The sequence below is a fragment of the Panthera leo genome, chromosome C1, assembly GCF_018350215.1.
Source record: "Panthera leo isolate Ple1 chromosome C1, P.leo_Ple1_pat1.1, whole genome shotgun sequence".
In the NCBI taxonomy this organism is placed as follows: domain Eukaryota; kingdom Metazoa; phylum Chordata; class Mammalia; order Carnivora; family Felidae; genus Panthera; species Panthera leo.
The window spans coordinates 80,483,560-80,495,814 of NC_056686.1; the positions used below are offsets into that span (position 1 = coordinate 80,483,560).

The 12,255-nt window shown below is 38.3% G+C and overlaps 1 protein-coding gene across 3 annotated transcripts in view; it reads left to right on the plus strand.

Moving 5' to 3' along the window:
• Positions 1–6,144, plus strand: part of LOC122228084 (TLC domain-containing protein 4-like) — a 97,129-nt gene extending 90,985 nt beyond the window's left edge. For all 3 annotated transcript variants that reach the window (XM_042952952.1, XM_042952953.1, XM_042952954.1), the window contains one exon: positions 1,015–6,144. In XM_042952952.1, coding sequence (XP_042808886.1) covers positions 1,015–1,333 — 319 coding nt within the window. In that variant the 3' untranslated portion in view covers positions 1,334–6,144. The remainder of the gene's footprint in view (positions 1–1,014) is intronic.
• Positions 6,145–12,255: the final 6,111 nt, after the last annotated feature.

Sequence of the window (12,255 nt, forward strand, 5' to 3'; positions counted from 1 at the left end):
TATGTTTAGCATTGTAACTGCCATATTGTTTTCCGAAGTGGCTTTACCATTTTATTCTCACCAGCAATGCTTGAGGGTTCCTGTTGTTCCATATCCTTGCCAGCAATCGGGATTTTCAGACTTCAGGATCTTAATTATGTTTATAAATATGCAGTAGTATCTCATTGTTTTAATTTACAGTTTTCTAGTGACCAATGATGTTGAACATCTTATCATATTCTTATTTTCCTTTTGTGTATCTTCCCTGATGAGGTGTTTAAGGTCTTTGGCCCATGTTTTAATTGGGTTGTTGCCTTATGGTTGAGTTGTAAGTGTTCTTTTCATACATTGGGTATATTATCCTGTATGTATTTTGAAATATTCTCTTCCAGTGTATGGGTGTCTATTTTAACAGTGACTTTCACAGAGCAAGTTTTTAACTTTAGTAAAGTCCAACTTACCAACATTTTTTTTCCACGGTTTATGCTTTTGGTGTTATATCTAAAGTACTATCGCCAAACCTCAGATCATGCAGATTTTTTTCTGGGTTTTCTTCTAGAAGTTTCATAGTTTTTCATTTTACATTTATGTCTGTGGTTCATTTTGAGTTATTTTTTGTGCAAAGTGTGAGGTCTCTGTGTAGGTTCATCTTTCTGCATCTGAACATCCATTTGTTTCAGCTGTTTGTTGGAAAAAATGATCCTTTCTCCATTGAATTACCTTTACACCATAGCCAAAAGTCAGCTCAGTATATTTCTGTGGGTCTGTTTCCAAGCTAACACTGTTGATCTTTCACCAATGCCATGCTGTCTTGATAACTGTAGCTTTATATAGCAAGTCAGTCTTGAAAGTGGGTAGTATGAGTCTGCCAACTTTCTTCCTTTTCGGTATTGTGTTGGCTATTCTAGGCCCTTTGCCTCTCCATATAAATCTTAGGGGGGATGTTCACTGAATTTTAAAAACTGGAAACTAAAATTAAAATGGTTAATCCTCAGCGATGCGAGTAAATGTGATGCTTTTAAAAATTTTTTCCAGGTGGTTCTTTGAAGCTCTGAAGTATCCTAAGTTTTCCAAGGCTAACGTCATCAATGGAATTCTCATGACAGTGGTGTTCTTCATCGTGCGGATTGTCTCGATGCCTCCTTTTTATAGCTACATTTATTCTGTGTTAGGAACAGAAGCCTACATAAGGCTTGGATTTTTAACCCAATGCTCCTGGATCTCTACTTGTATTGTTTTGGATGTGATGAATGTCATGTGGATGATCAAAATTACAAAAGGTTGCGTCAAAGTCATCTCTCTCATCAGACAAGAGAAAGCCAAAAGTAGTCTTCAGAATGGAAAACTTGACTAAAAGTTGGCTGTTGATAAGCATACTTTATTACTACCCGCATTATATCTACTGATAGGATGAATTCTCGGCATGTTCTTGTGCTTCTTATTAATTATACTTGTTATCGAGGGTTTCAGTGCTTTCTCTTTTTTTAACCTTTAGAAAAGAGAAACTAAAACTTAGCTTTTAGTCCAAAATTTCGTTTCTGATTTTCTTCTGCATTATAAGCATGGATAAAATCTTAAAGGTTCAAATAAAAAAATTATAAATATAGTGGCGAATCGTTCCAGAAATCTGTTAACCTGCATTGGTATTTTTCTCTGTGAAAAGATGACTATTCTAATTTGATGCGCTTGTTTTGTGTCACCAGGTTTTCTGAAAGAATGGAAACTGCTTTTAAATTTGTAAATAGCTCTCAACCTTTCGTTGTACTGCGCTCATTTTGTGCTATGGCTGTCAATACCTGTGGAGGGTTTAATTTCTGAATTGTTGAGCTGTTCTTTTTCTTAGGCTATTAGTAATAATGTATTTTTTTGTTTAGATATTCTATCATCTATTAATGGTGAAGTATTTTGCTTGCTTTGGGAATATTTAATTAGTTCAGTCATGGAAAATACTTCTTTCATTTTTCGATTTTTCAGACCTCACTTTATTATTTCTATTTTTAACATTTTATCAAAGTACTGCTTTTTTATTTGTAGTAAGTCTTAAGACAGATCTTTCAGAGCTCCTTGAGAGATGAATTCCTCTTTCTAAAAATGCATGTTGTAGATGACTATTTAGGCTAATAAGAGGAATCATTAAGAAAAAAGCTTTAACACTGCTGTCTCGGTTTCCCTGGCACTTTTTCCATGAAAAAAAAATATGATTTCTATTTGCAAAACCTCCCCTAAGTTCAGAACCCAACATCATCAGCACCAAAGTGTTATGCAGTATGTATATATCATGCTCCTAAGGTAGGCCTCTCCTTGATGAGACCAAAACTCTAAAAAATCAGTATTCACATTTTACTCACAGTTCACACCCATGCTTGCTTAGTCAATATTTTGAGTGCTTTGACTTTCTATCTTTCCTAAAGTACAGGGAAAAAAAAATAGTTAATTTAATCCAAGTATTCTGATCATCAATATTCTTGTCTTATGCGATAATACATGACTAGGGACTCTGGTTTTTTGTTTTCTGTTTTTTGGGTTTTGTGTGTGTGTGTGTGTGTGTGTGTGTGTGTGTGTGTGTGTGTGTAAGTATATGTTTGCTTTTTCTTTGATTCTTGCAACCCAAATATAGAATTATATAGTTATCTATTATTGCCTTTATTTTTCTCAAGTACTTGACTTTAATGATTGTTCTTACGTAAGAAAAAAAGAAATTTAACCAGTGACAGATACTTGAATTTAATTGAACCCAAACCAAAAGATCGAATCCACTCAGTTTCTCAGTTGGTAGAAGAATGATTCTCTTTTCATTGTTCATGTTATGATGAATCAACTTTGATTTAATTTGACTTGATTTGATTTGATTTGATCTGGCTGTCTAATGCAGATAGAGCCTGATAAGTTTTAGACCATTTAAAGAAGGTAATTGAAATCTCAGTCAGTGAGAAAATCAAATTGATCAGCTTATACTAGGTATACTTATTTTTGAATGACTTAAAGTAATGTAAAGTATAGGTATTTGCTTTTAAAGCTACTGATATTACATTGATAATTTGTTACCAAATTTTGTGCCTTCCACATCATAGGCACTTAAATGTGTATTGGTGGTTTAGAGAGGGTAGGAAAGCACATGGTTTTATCTTGTTCTTTTCTTGCTCTTTTGCAAGAAAACTGACTTTTTAAAAGGAACACATTTATATTAGAAAACTATTTTGGAAATCAATTCCTTTAGAAAGAAGCAAAACTTGAAATAAATATTTTTGACTCTTTGGATATTTCTATAGTTTCTGAACAGATTTTAAACCCACCACAAAATGAAGTCAGTATAAAGCAATATATTGCAATGTATTGTAATATAAAACTCACTGCTCAGTGAGTTTCCATATAGTAGTTTGGGTTTTTATGCTTGCTACTTCATGCTTAAAACTTCATTTTTACTTTCATTGACAGTACTTTTCATCAGTATAGCTGCTCAGTGAGCAAGTGTGTTTAAAATAGCAATGCTTTGAACTAAAGTTTGTCATTCCCTTGGTCAGCAATTCTTATTTTATGCTGGCTGCATGACAGCTAATTCAACATCCAGATTCAATACCCAAAAGTAGAAGCTCCATGTTTCCTCTCACAACGCACATGAAATGGAAGAGACACTGCAAACTGCCGTGCTACTTTAAATCAGATTTTCATAGGAACTATACTTCGCTCTTCTAGGATTGTGTCCACCTACCTAAGATACAAGGCGTTAAAGACAGAACATATCATTTATTAAACGATGAATTTTTCATTTATTAAATGACAAACTTTTGCTAGACATTTTACATATTAAATATTTTGACTACATGGATTAATTTAAATGATTCTATTAGGCGTTCTGATATTTAACAACTCTATTAAAATATTTGTAGAACATAAAAGCAAATTGGTATAAATTTTTAAGCAACTCTATTTTTATAGAAAAAGATTAGTGACAACCTGTAACTATAAAGATGTTCTTTGAACATGTAGTTGTCTAAAAAAATAAACGATTCTTACAAAATTTTAGAAATGAATGAAAATCAGCATGCAAGATCATAGATTCTGCATCTGATATTTGGGAGAATTTAAAAATTATGAGTTTGAGTTCATAGAGTTTGCATTCTTGTGTCGAAAATCTTTCTAGTGAGTATTGTTTGCATTTATTTAAAACTCAAAATGGAGTTACATATGAGTAAAAAAAAATAACTCCTGCATAAGTTGTGTCTTGATACCTTATAGTGAGTTAAGATGCAATTTTTATTCCACCTGTTTTATTCCACCTGTTTAGTTTTGTTGTTTCATGAGCTAGCACTGTGTTAAGAGAAATAATAATGTCTTCACCATTCCTAAGGGTGACTGATATACCGTGGATGCCCCAGAACTATTGTAAAGGTCTAGTTTTAAAAACTGCCTAGTATATGGGTGTTTGAATCAAATCCTTTTCTAAATTTTAATCTACTTGATTCAATCGTTTGCTAAACTATCAGTTTTTAAATTGGATACTTTCTTTGAGGTGTATCCGGTGTTTGGAGAACCGTCCCTTCACGGGCATGAAGGGCCAGCTTTATGCGTTACACCATTTGTCATCCTGCATTAGAAACAGTCTTATGGAGATGTCTAGGGGAGAGTTGTAATATTCATGTTCTGTTTTGCTTTTGAGGGAAATAAACATGTTCCAAAAGACACTATTAAAATAAACGTTTGAACAAATTTCTGTTTCTAGGTTACTCTTAACTCCAATACATAAATATACATATGAATTGGCTTATCAGTGGTTTACTCTGTTGCTTGAAATGGAAAAGTCCATGTCATTGTTGACATCATCACTTATATTCATGGAAGACTATGCATTTATATGTTTTGAATTCCAGAAGAAGCAAACTCGTAGAATTTTATCAGAAATGTGGCACAGTGTTTCTCCGCAGTTATGAACCAGCACAGCAGTGAGACCCCTCCTGTGTCTGGAGACTGTGGGCACACGCACAAACCACCCAGCCTTACCCACAGCTGGTTGACGACAGGCACACTAAAGCTACCGAAAGTGAGTTTTGACACGAAACATACGTAGTACATGTGAGAACAGTGGGAAGCCAGCAGGACCTGGAGTTGGAGACACCACGACTGATTTTCCCTTAAAAGTCATGATGCTCCTCCATCATGTAGAAGTTTCTCTCTGAATCCTCCCAGCCCTTCCATCTCCTCCTCTTAACACCCTGACGATTTTATCGGCACCTCCATCTCTTATGCCAACACCTTTCAATGTCAACTCTTGAGGCTTCCCCATGCCCTTAAGCTTCCCAGCCTATTGTGGCAAATTTCAAAGTATTCAAGCATGTTCTTCCGGGGCGGGGGGTGGGGGCGAAGCATTACAGTAAGTTTAAGTGGGAATCAGACAAACCATAATTGCTAAGAGGCTATCGGAAGCCATTTAGTACTTAATAACACTTGTTACAAGATGAGACAAGGCTAATGAGACTATAGTTTTATTGAGAAACATCTGTAGTCTCTTTCTTAAACTGGCTCAGCAGGAAGAGCTTTAGAATACGTTTCAGCTGGGGAGTCATTGCAGGCATGCACATTATCTAAATGCTCTTCCTTAGACCCTATGACTGGAAGAGGAGGAACTGAGGTGTCTGGCAGCGTTACTGAGTCCTGCTCTTTAGTTGACCAAATTTAGTTATGGTCGTGTATCCTTTAAAAACAAGCTGACCAGCAAGTGGATTACTCAGCATACTTTACAAGTGCAACACCCAAGGACTTGAGCCCTGTCCCTTTCCAGCCTAGACTTCCAACTGCCTCTATATAGCTTTGGTAGTAAGTTGTACCTGTATTTGAAGATATTTTGCATAACAATGAAGAACTGAAGGCTAGCTGCTAAAGATTGGGTTGTTTGCATTGAAAATGTTTACACTGATTCCCTTGAGCAGTAGACAGTTTTGATATCAGGCCCTATATATAAGACCAAAAACAATGAGAAATATTTCTAAATCTTAAAGATAGAAATACAATACCTCTGGCTAAAAACTCGTTAATTATCATCTGTATATGTTTTTCTTTATATCTTTACATAATTCTTTCTGTAATTAAGCGCGCGTTAGGTGTTTGCTGCTTCTTGGTTAATGAAGCCTGAAAATATAACTGTAAATAAAATATGCTATATTTTTTCTGTTTCTTGCTTGGTTTGCTTCTAGTGTGGTCATATCTGCTTTTTACTTAAGGAATTTTTGCACAGATAATATTCTCTTACTGACTTGTAACTAGGATGGTTATGAGGTTTTTCTGGTAATTATTAGAATTTGTAAAAATAACCTTTAGACATAGATTTCATTTGAAAAAGTTACTCGAAAATTGCAGCAAATGTGATAGCCATAGTGATATATACAATTTTTTTTCTGGGAATATATACAACATTACTACTTAATTGTTAGAACGATTTTGGAAGTCTTTCAAAATACATTTAACACTTTGAGAACACGCCTTCTAATTTATTTACATAAGGCTGAATGAAGAACTTTGTTTTCTTTACAAAATGTGAGACTTGGTAATTTACACATCAGTGTTCTTCAGATTTATCAGCATTTAAAATAGCAATTTAGTATTCTTTCGTCTCTGGTTGTGCTTAATTTGGAGGGGACTACTTAATATCTCTAGGTAATTCCCTTAACATTTTCAAATGTTTGTATACTTTATATGTGTGCCAATTTAAGGTATATGCAACTTCTAAGCAATAATCTGCATGTTATACAAGGTTGGCATTCCTTTATCATGACAATTTTATTTGATATGAATTTTAAGAATGTGTATAAAATCAATATCCTATATATAAATCATCCCACCTCCCAAGGAAAACCTTCAGATTTTCTTGTGTTAGAACACTAATGTGGTGCGAAGCTTTGTATTTTGTGAGAGAAAATTAATAAAACCACAGTTATTTAGTGCAAAAGTTCGAGTCTGCAAAGTGTACACTTTAATAGTAATTAATGAATACATTGATGAGAAAAATTACTTTCCTCCAACCCAATCCTCTCTTCTAGCTCTTGAATCCTAAAGCTCCTATTTATTCTTCACGATGCTTATAGGACTTGTTCACTCTGCTCCCTCCCTTCTCTCCCTGAGGTCCCCGCCTTGGAACAACCCAGAAGGCCCAGCAGACAGCATAGTCATGCTTGTTGATGGAAGGAATGGCGCTATCTAATCAATAGGCTCTTTTAGATTAGGTAAAACTTTGGCAGTTATGTTTTTAATCTCTCTCCCCATGTCCTTTAGGCCTCTCATGCGGTCTCAAGTGTTTTTTGCCAAATGTCTTGGCTGAAATTCCTCCCTTCTCAAATTGCCCCTGGCCTTAATCTTGCATCTTGGTCCGAGAATATCCAGTAGATCAGGAAGCAGAGAGCTAATTGAATAGAATACTGAAGTGGTTTGGCCTTTGGAAAGAGTATCATGAGTCATGCTTCAGAACATGCCTAAAATGTTGTGTCAAGACTGGCAAAGGAACAGCTGAATTTCAAAATTAAAATAGCAGCCACAGCTGTTAGTGGAGATAGGCCACAGGTAAAATTACAAGGACTGAAAACCCCTCGAAGCAAGTGTAAATGGGTGCTCTCTCTCTCACACCTCAGGCAGTCTCAAAGATGAGCCACCCTTTATTTCCTGTTCCTTAGTCTTTACCAAAGTGAACTTACTGCTTTCCCTCCCTGTCACGGGTCTTAGACATGCACAAAATAAGCAAGTTGGCAAATTTGCAATTTCCCCCCATTCTAGTAACTGATAATCTGTTCCTAGATGCTCCTCACAAATCAGACTCTTCGCAGCTGCTTGAGTAGCCCATGGTTGCTTATGGCACAGTGCTACTAGGCTTGGAGCCTGACTCCCACCTTGGCGAAATAGCCCCTTCCTCTGTTCATCTGCCTCCCGCTAAATTCTTCCACATCTAGTCTTGTCTTCTTACCCAATTATACCACTCCAGAAATTACCCGGGCAGTACTTTCAAAGAGGACTTGTAGGGAGAAATGAAATGTAATATGGATGATGGGCTGCATTTCTAGGGAGTATAAAGTTCAGGGATAGATGGAAATTTGGAAAGAATGACAGAAAAAGAGAGGTAAACTTCAGGAAATAGGAAAAACAAAGTAATAAAATGCTATGCAGGTAAGCTTTGCATTTTGGGTGACACGAACTTCTCAAAAGTGACTACGGTGAAATTCATGTACACGTTACAAGAATTTTTGTCTTTTCTTCATTAAATTGCAATATGAACATTCATTGTATATGCCTTTTTTCCTTCAGAATTTTATTTAAGTCCCAATTAGGTAACATGCAGTGTAATATTGGTTTCTGGTATAGAATTTAGTGACTCATCACTTCCATACAACACCCAGTGCTCATCACAATTGCCCTCCTTCATCCCCATCACCTGTTTCACCCATCCCCCCACCCACCTCCACTCCGGTAACCATCTGGTTTGTTTCTTAAATTCCATTTATGAGTGAAATCCTATGGTATTTGTCTTTGTGTATGCATATACATGCAGGTATGGTGTGTGTGCATGAATCTATCATCTTTCCATCTTAGCAGTGTGTCACCCACTGCTGACAGATGTCTCTTTTTTTAAAAATTTTTTTAACATTTATTTTTTTGAGAGACAGAGTATGAGCGGTAGAGGGGCAGAGAGAGAGGGAGTCACAGATTTGAAAGCAGGCTCCAGGCTCTGAGCTGTCAGCACACAGCCCAACATGGGGCTCGAACTCATGAATGCGAGATCATGACCTGAGCTGAAGTCAGATGCTTAACTTGACTGAGCCACCCGGGTGCCCCTGACAGATGTCTCCATGCAGAGGCAGGACTGAGCAGGCATCCCAGTGGAACAGTGATTCTGGTGGACTGCCTGAGCCCACAGCAGACCCTGAGTCCTGGTCTGTTGTAGTTACCAAAAAACCCAACTATGCCCAATGATTAAGCTTTGTGGAATAATTTGTGTTGTCAGGTTCATCATGAGAGGTTTTAGAAGATGAAATGTGCAGTTTCAAAAGTATACTGCGCTGTGTACAGAAAGGATGTCTGAATGGATGTGGCACAAGAGGGTAGGATTTTGTTTGAATTGTAAACTGGAAAAGAGCAATGTGCAAAGAGTGAGGTGCCCGAGAGCCCAAGGTACCGGTGAAGAAGTATCTTCATTTCTGAGAGTCTTAGTTTTGTGATCTGTAAAATCATGTTTCAAGTATCTCTGATGTTCCTTTCAACTCTCCCATCCTGTTAGTAAGAGCTTTAATTCGAAACAAAGCAATTAGAACGGAGCAAGTGTAGCTTTAAGGCTTAGTGAATGTGATTGGAACAACATCTGAGAGAGTTTCTCAGATGGGAGTACAGAGAAGTAGGCAGTAATGGAGAAATTGACTAAGCAACCGTGAAATGGTTAAGCCTGATGTGTGCCCTTGGACAAGGAAGAAAAACAAAAGGGCCAGATCTGGTAAATATTGCAAAGGGAGAACCAGAATGGTTTAGAAAAACTGAACGGAACTGACGGTTAAGGCTGTGGAGCGGGGAGGTGACAGATGCCATTGGATGTGATGTCAGAACGTGGGGAGCCGAGGACTCAGCTGGAGGTTGGAGAATGACTACTGTCGGCAGCTCTTAAGGGGACACTGTGGATGAGAGGAAAGAGGGAAGTCAGGGACTGAGGCATTTTTCTATAAATGAGGAAGGGCAAGGTACAGTAGTTGGAAGAGCAGAGTGGAGCCTGGGTGGACTTCTAACATAATGGCAATGTGAAGAATTCAATCTGGGGGAAAGAAGAAGTCTCTCAAAATGCCTCACTGTTGTAGTTTCTATTGCTTTTCTCATTTCTGAACCATGGCCTTGCCTTGACCCCTCATATCTGTGTGTTCTGTGTTCCTGACTGTCACCCATAGTCTCCCCATGGTCCTTTCAGAGCTTGGGTACAGCCTAGAGATGATACCCAGGGGCCTTATTCTCTGGGTATCATCTCTAGATCGTACTAAGGCCCCTTCTGGAGAGTCTGGCTGCAGGTCCGGTAGTTGGGGGCTGCTGCAGATGGAGAGAGCTGCAGCCTTGGGGGGGGGGGTGTTAACTGCCTAGGTGCGGTGGTCTTTGGATGGTGGGGGGGGGGGCAAGGTTCAAAGCAGGGAGCAGAAGCCGGTATAACCTGGAGCAGGCACAGGGAGGCTGCTGTGAATGTCTTAGGTCTCCAGTTTCTGTGTATGAATTGCCAGGAAGGCGACACGGAGAAGCACTCTAAAACGTTCCCTCTTGGACTGCCATACGGTCTCCTAATTGGTCTCTCCCACTACACACTCTCTTCCTGCCCATCTGTCACACACGCTACTGACTGACTCACTTTCAAACACATCCTCAATATGTGTCACAGCCCTGCTCAGAATTTCTGAATATTCTGAGAATACTCTCCTCCCAAGTCTAAACTCCTACAAGGAAATTTAAAGTTCTCCGTGATCTTGCCACACCCTATCCATCCAGGTTCCGGCACACGGGTGCCACTACCTGCACCTGCTCGGCCAGCTGCACACACCCTTGCACACTTGCTGTGCCTGTAGCCTAGAGGGCCTTGACTCTCACAAATCTGTCACCTACGTATCCTCAAGACACATGCTAAGAGAATCCGTTCCTCTTTTCTCCACTAAAAACAAAACAAACACGTCTAGATAGAGTTAAGAGGAATACACTCATTAAATCATGTTAGTATTTATTAAGCACTGGCTAGATTGCCCAGTGAGTTCCTGGAACAACCAGGATAAATAAATTCATTCTTGACTGAGCCTGGATCTCAGAACTTTCCTGGGGAAGCTTCTACGGCCATAGCCAAGCTGTTATGTTTTCTGTCAGCCTAAAGATCAAAGACATTAGTTCACCACCCCCACTGGCTAGGGCAAGTAGTAGGAGCTCAGCCCTCCTCAGACTTCTGCACAGGCTTTCATATTTTGAGTAGCACGGTGGAAGGACTTCATCTGGGAGTCTGAAAACCTGGATTCCAGTTCCAGTTCACCACCTGATAGTGACCAGTTTAGGCAAGTGTTTTCACCTTCTTGACATTTGGTTTTCATCTGTCAGGTGATGAGTTCGGCTGGGTGAGTCGAAGGGCCCTTTTCTTTCAAATTCCAACATCCTATGATAATAGTAATTGGAATCGAGGTTGGGCAGCCTATGAGCATAATTCTCATCAGCCAGCAATTCTAGAATATTGGTTTCAGTTGGATAAGTTTTTGGAGGTGGCTTGAATTCAAGTTTGATTGTGACTGTGTGCCCTTGAGTAAGGCCCCTTGTCTATGCCTCCTTCTTCCCCACTTGCAGGAGGAGATGGTATCACTTGCAATCGATGAACCTAGCCAAAAGAGGCTGAGTATAATATTTGCTGAGTGCTTCAAGATTCTTAGGGGAAAGAGATAAAGTTTTAATGATGTACTTTCCCACTATACTTGAAGCCAAGTTGATTTTTTAAATACTCTTCCCAGTGTTAACCTTTGAAAGATGTAAACATCTTGATCATGGTATCCAAAAATGGAACCCATTTTCTTTATTTCCCACAAGAAAATATAATCGGAAAGGAAAAGAGACAACCAATGAAAATGTAAATAGTAAGTTATTTTTTCCTGTCTCACCAAAACAAAAAATCTGAATCCTCCAATTATCTTGAGAAGTCAGTCTACCACTAATAGGTCAATTACCTTGGTTGACTCAGTACTGGGTAAATCAGACTTTCCATAAGATTTCTGTGTTCTTAGTGACTCTAAGCATCATGGCCTGCTAAGGCTATTTGATGGGCTCTGTGCAGAGTGAAGTCCAGGATCAACTAGGATGGGGAAATTATTTTAACAATGTTTATCGTCTGTGACTTAGTTGGGCGGTACACTTAGTTGTTTCCTGTAACTTTATTGGTCTTCAGCTGACTGGTAATGGAATAATCTATAGTAAAGATCCACTCCAGGTTTTTACACCCTAAGACACCATGTCATGAAGAAAAGTAATGAAATAAGTAAATCTGCATTGCTCTAGGGGAAGATGCGAATGATTCCTTAGCATTCTAATGAGTAAAAATAAATACTAATTAGGATTTATGTTCTAAAGAATGGAGTGAGAAAATGAATATGTCAGTATGTTAATTTTTTTCTTTAAAAATGACTAAAATACTTTTATTTATAACTTTGGGCCATTCTTTTTAGTAAGGCGTCTAAGCTGTGTATTAAAAATGTGAGGCACCCTGGGGTGCCTAGGGGGCTCAGTTGGTTAAGTGTCCGACTTTGGCTCAGG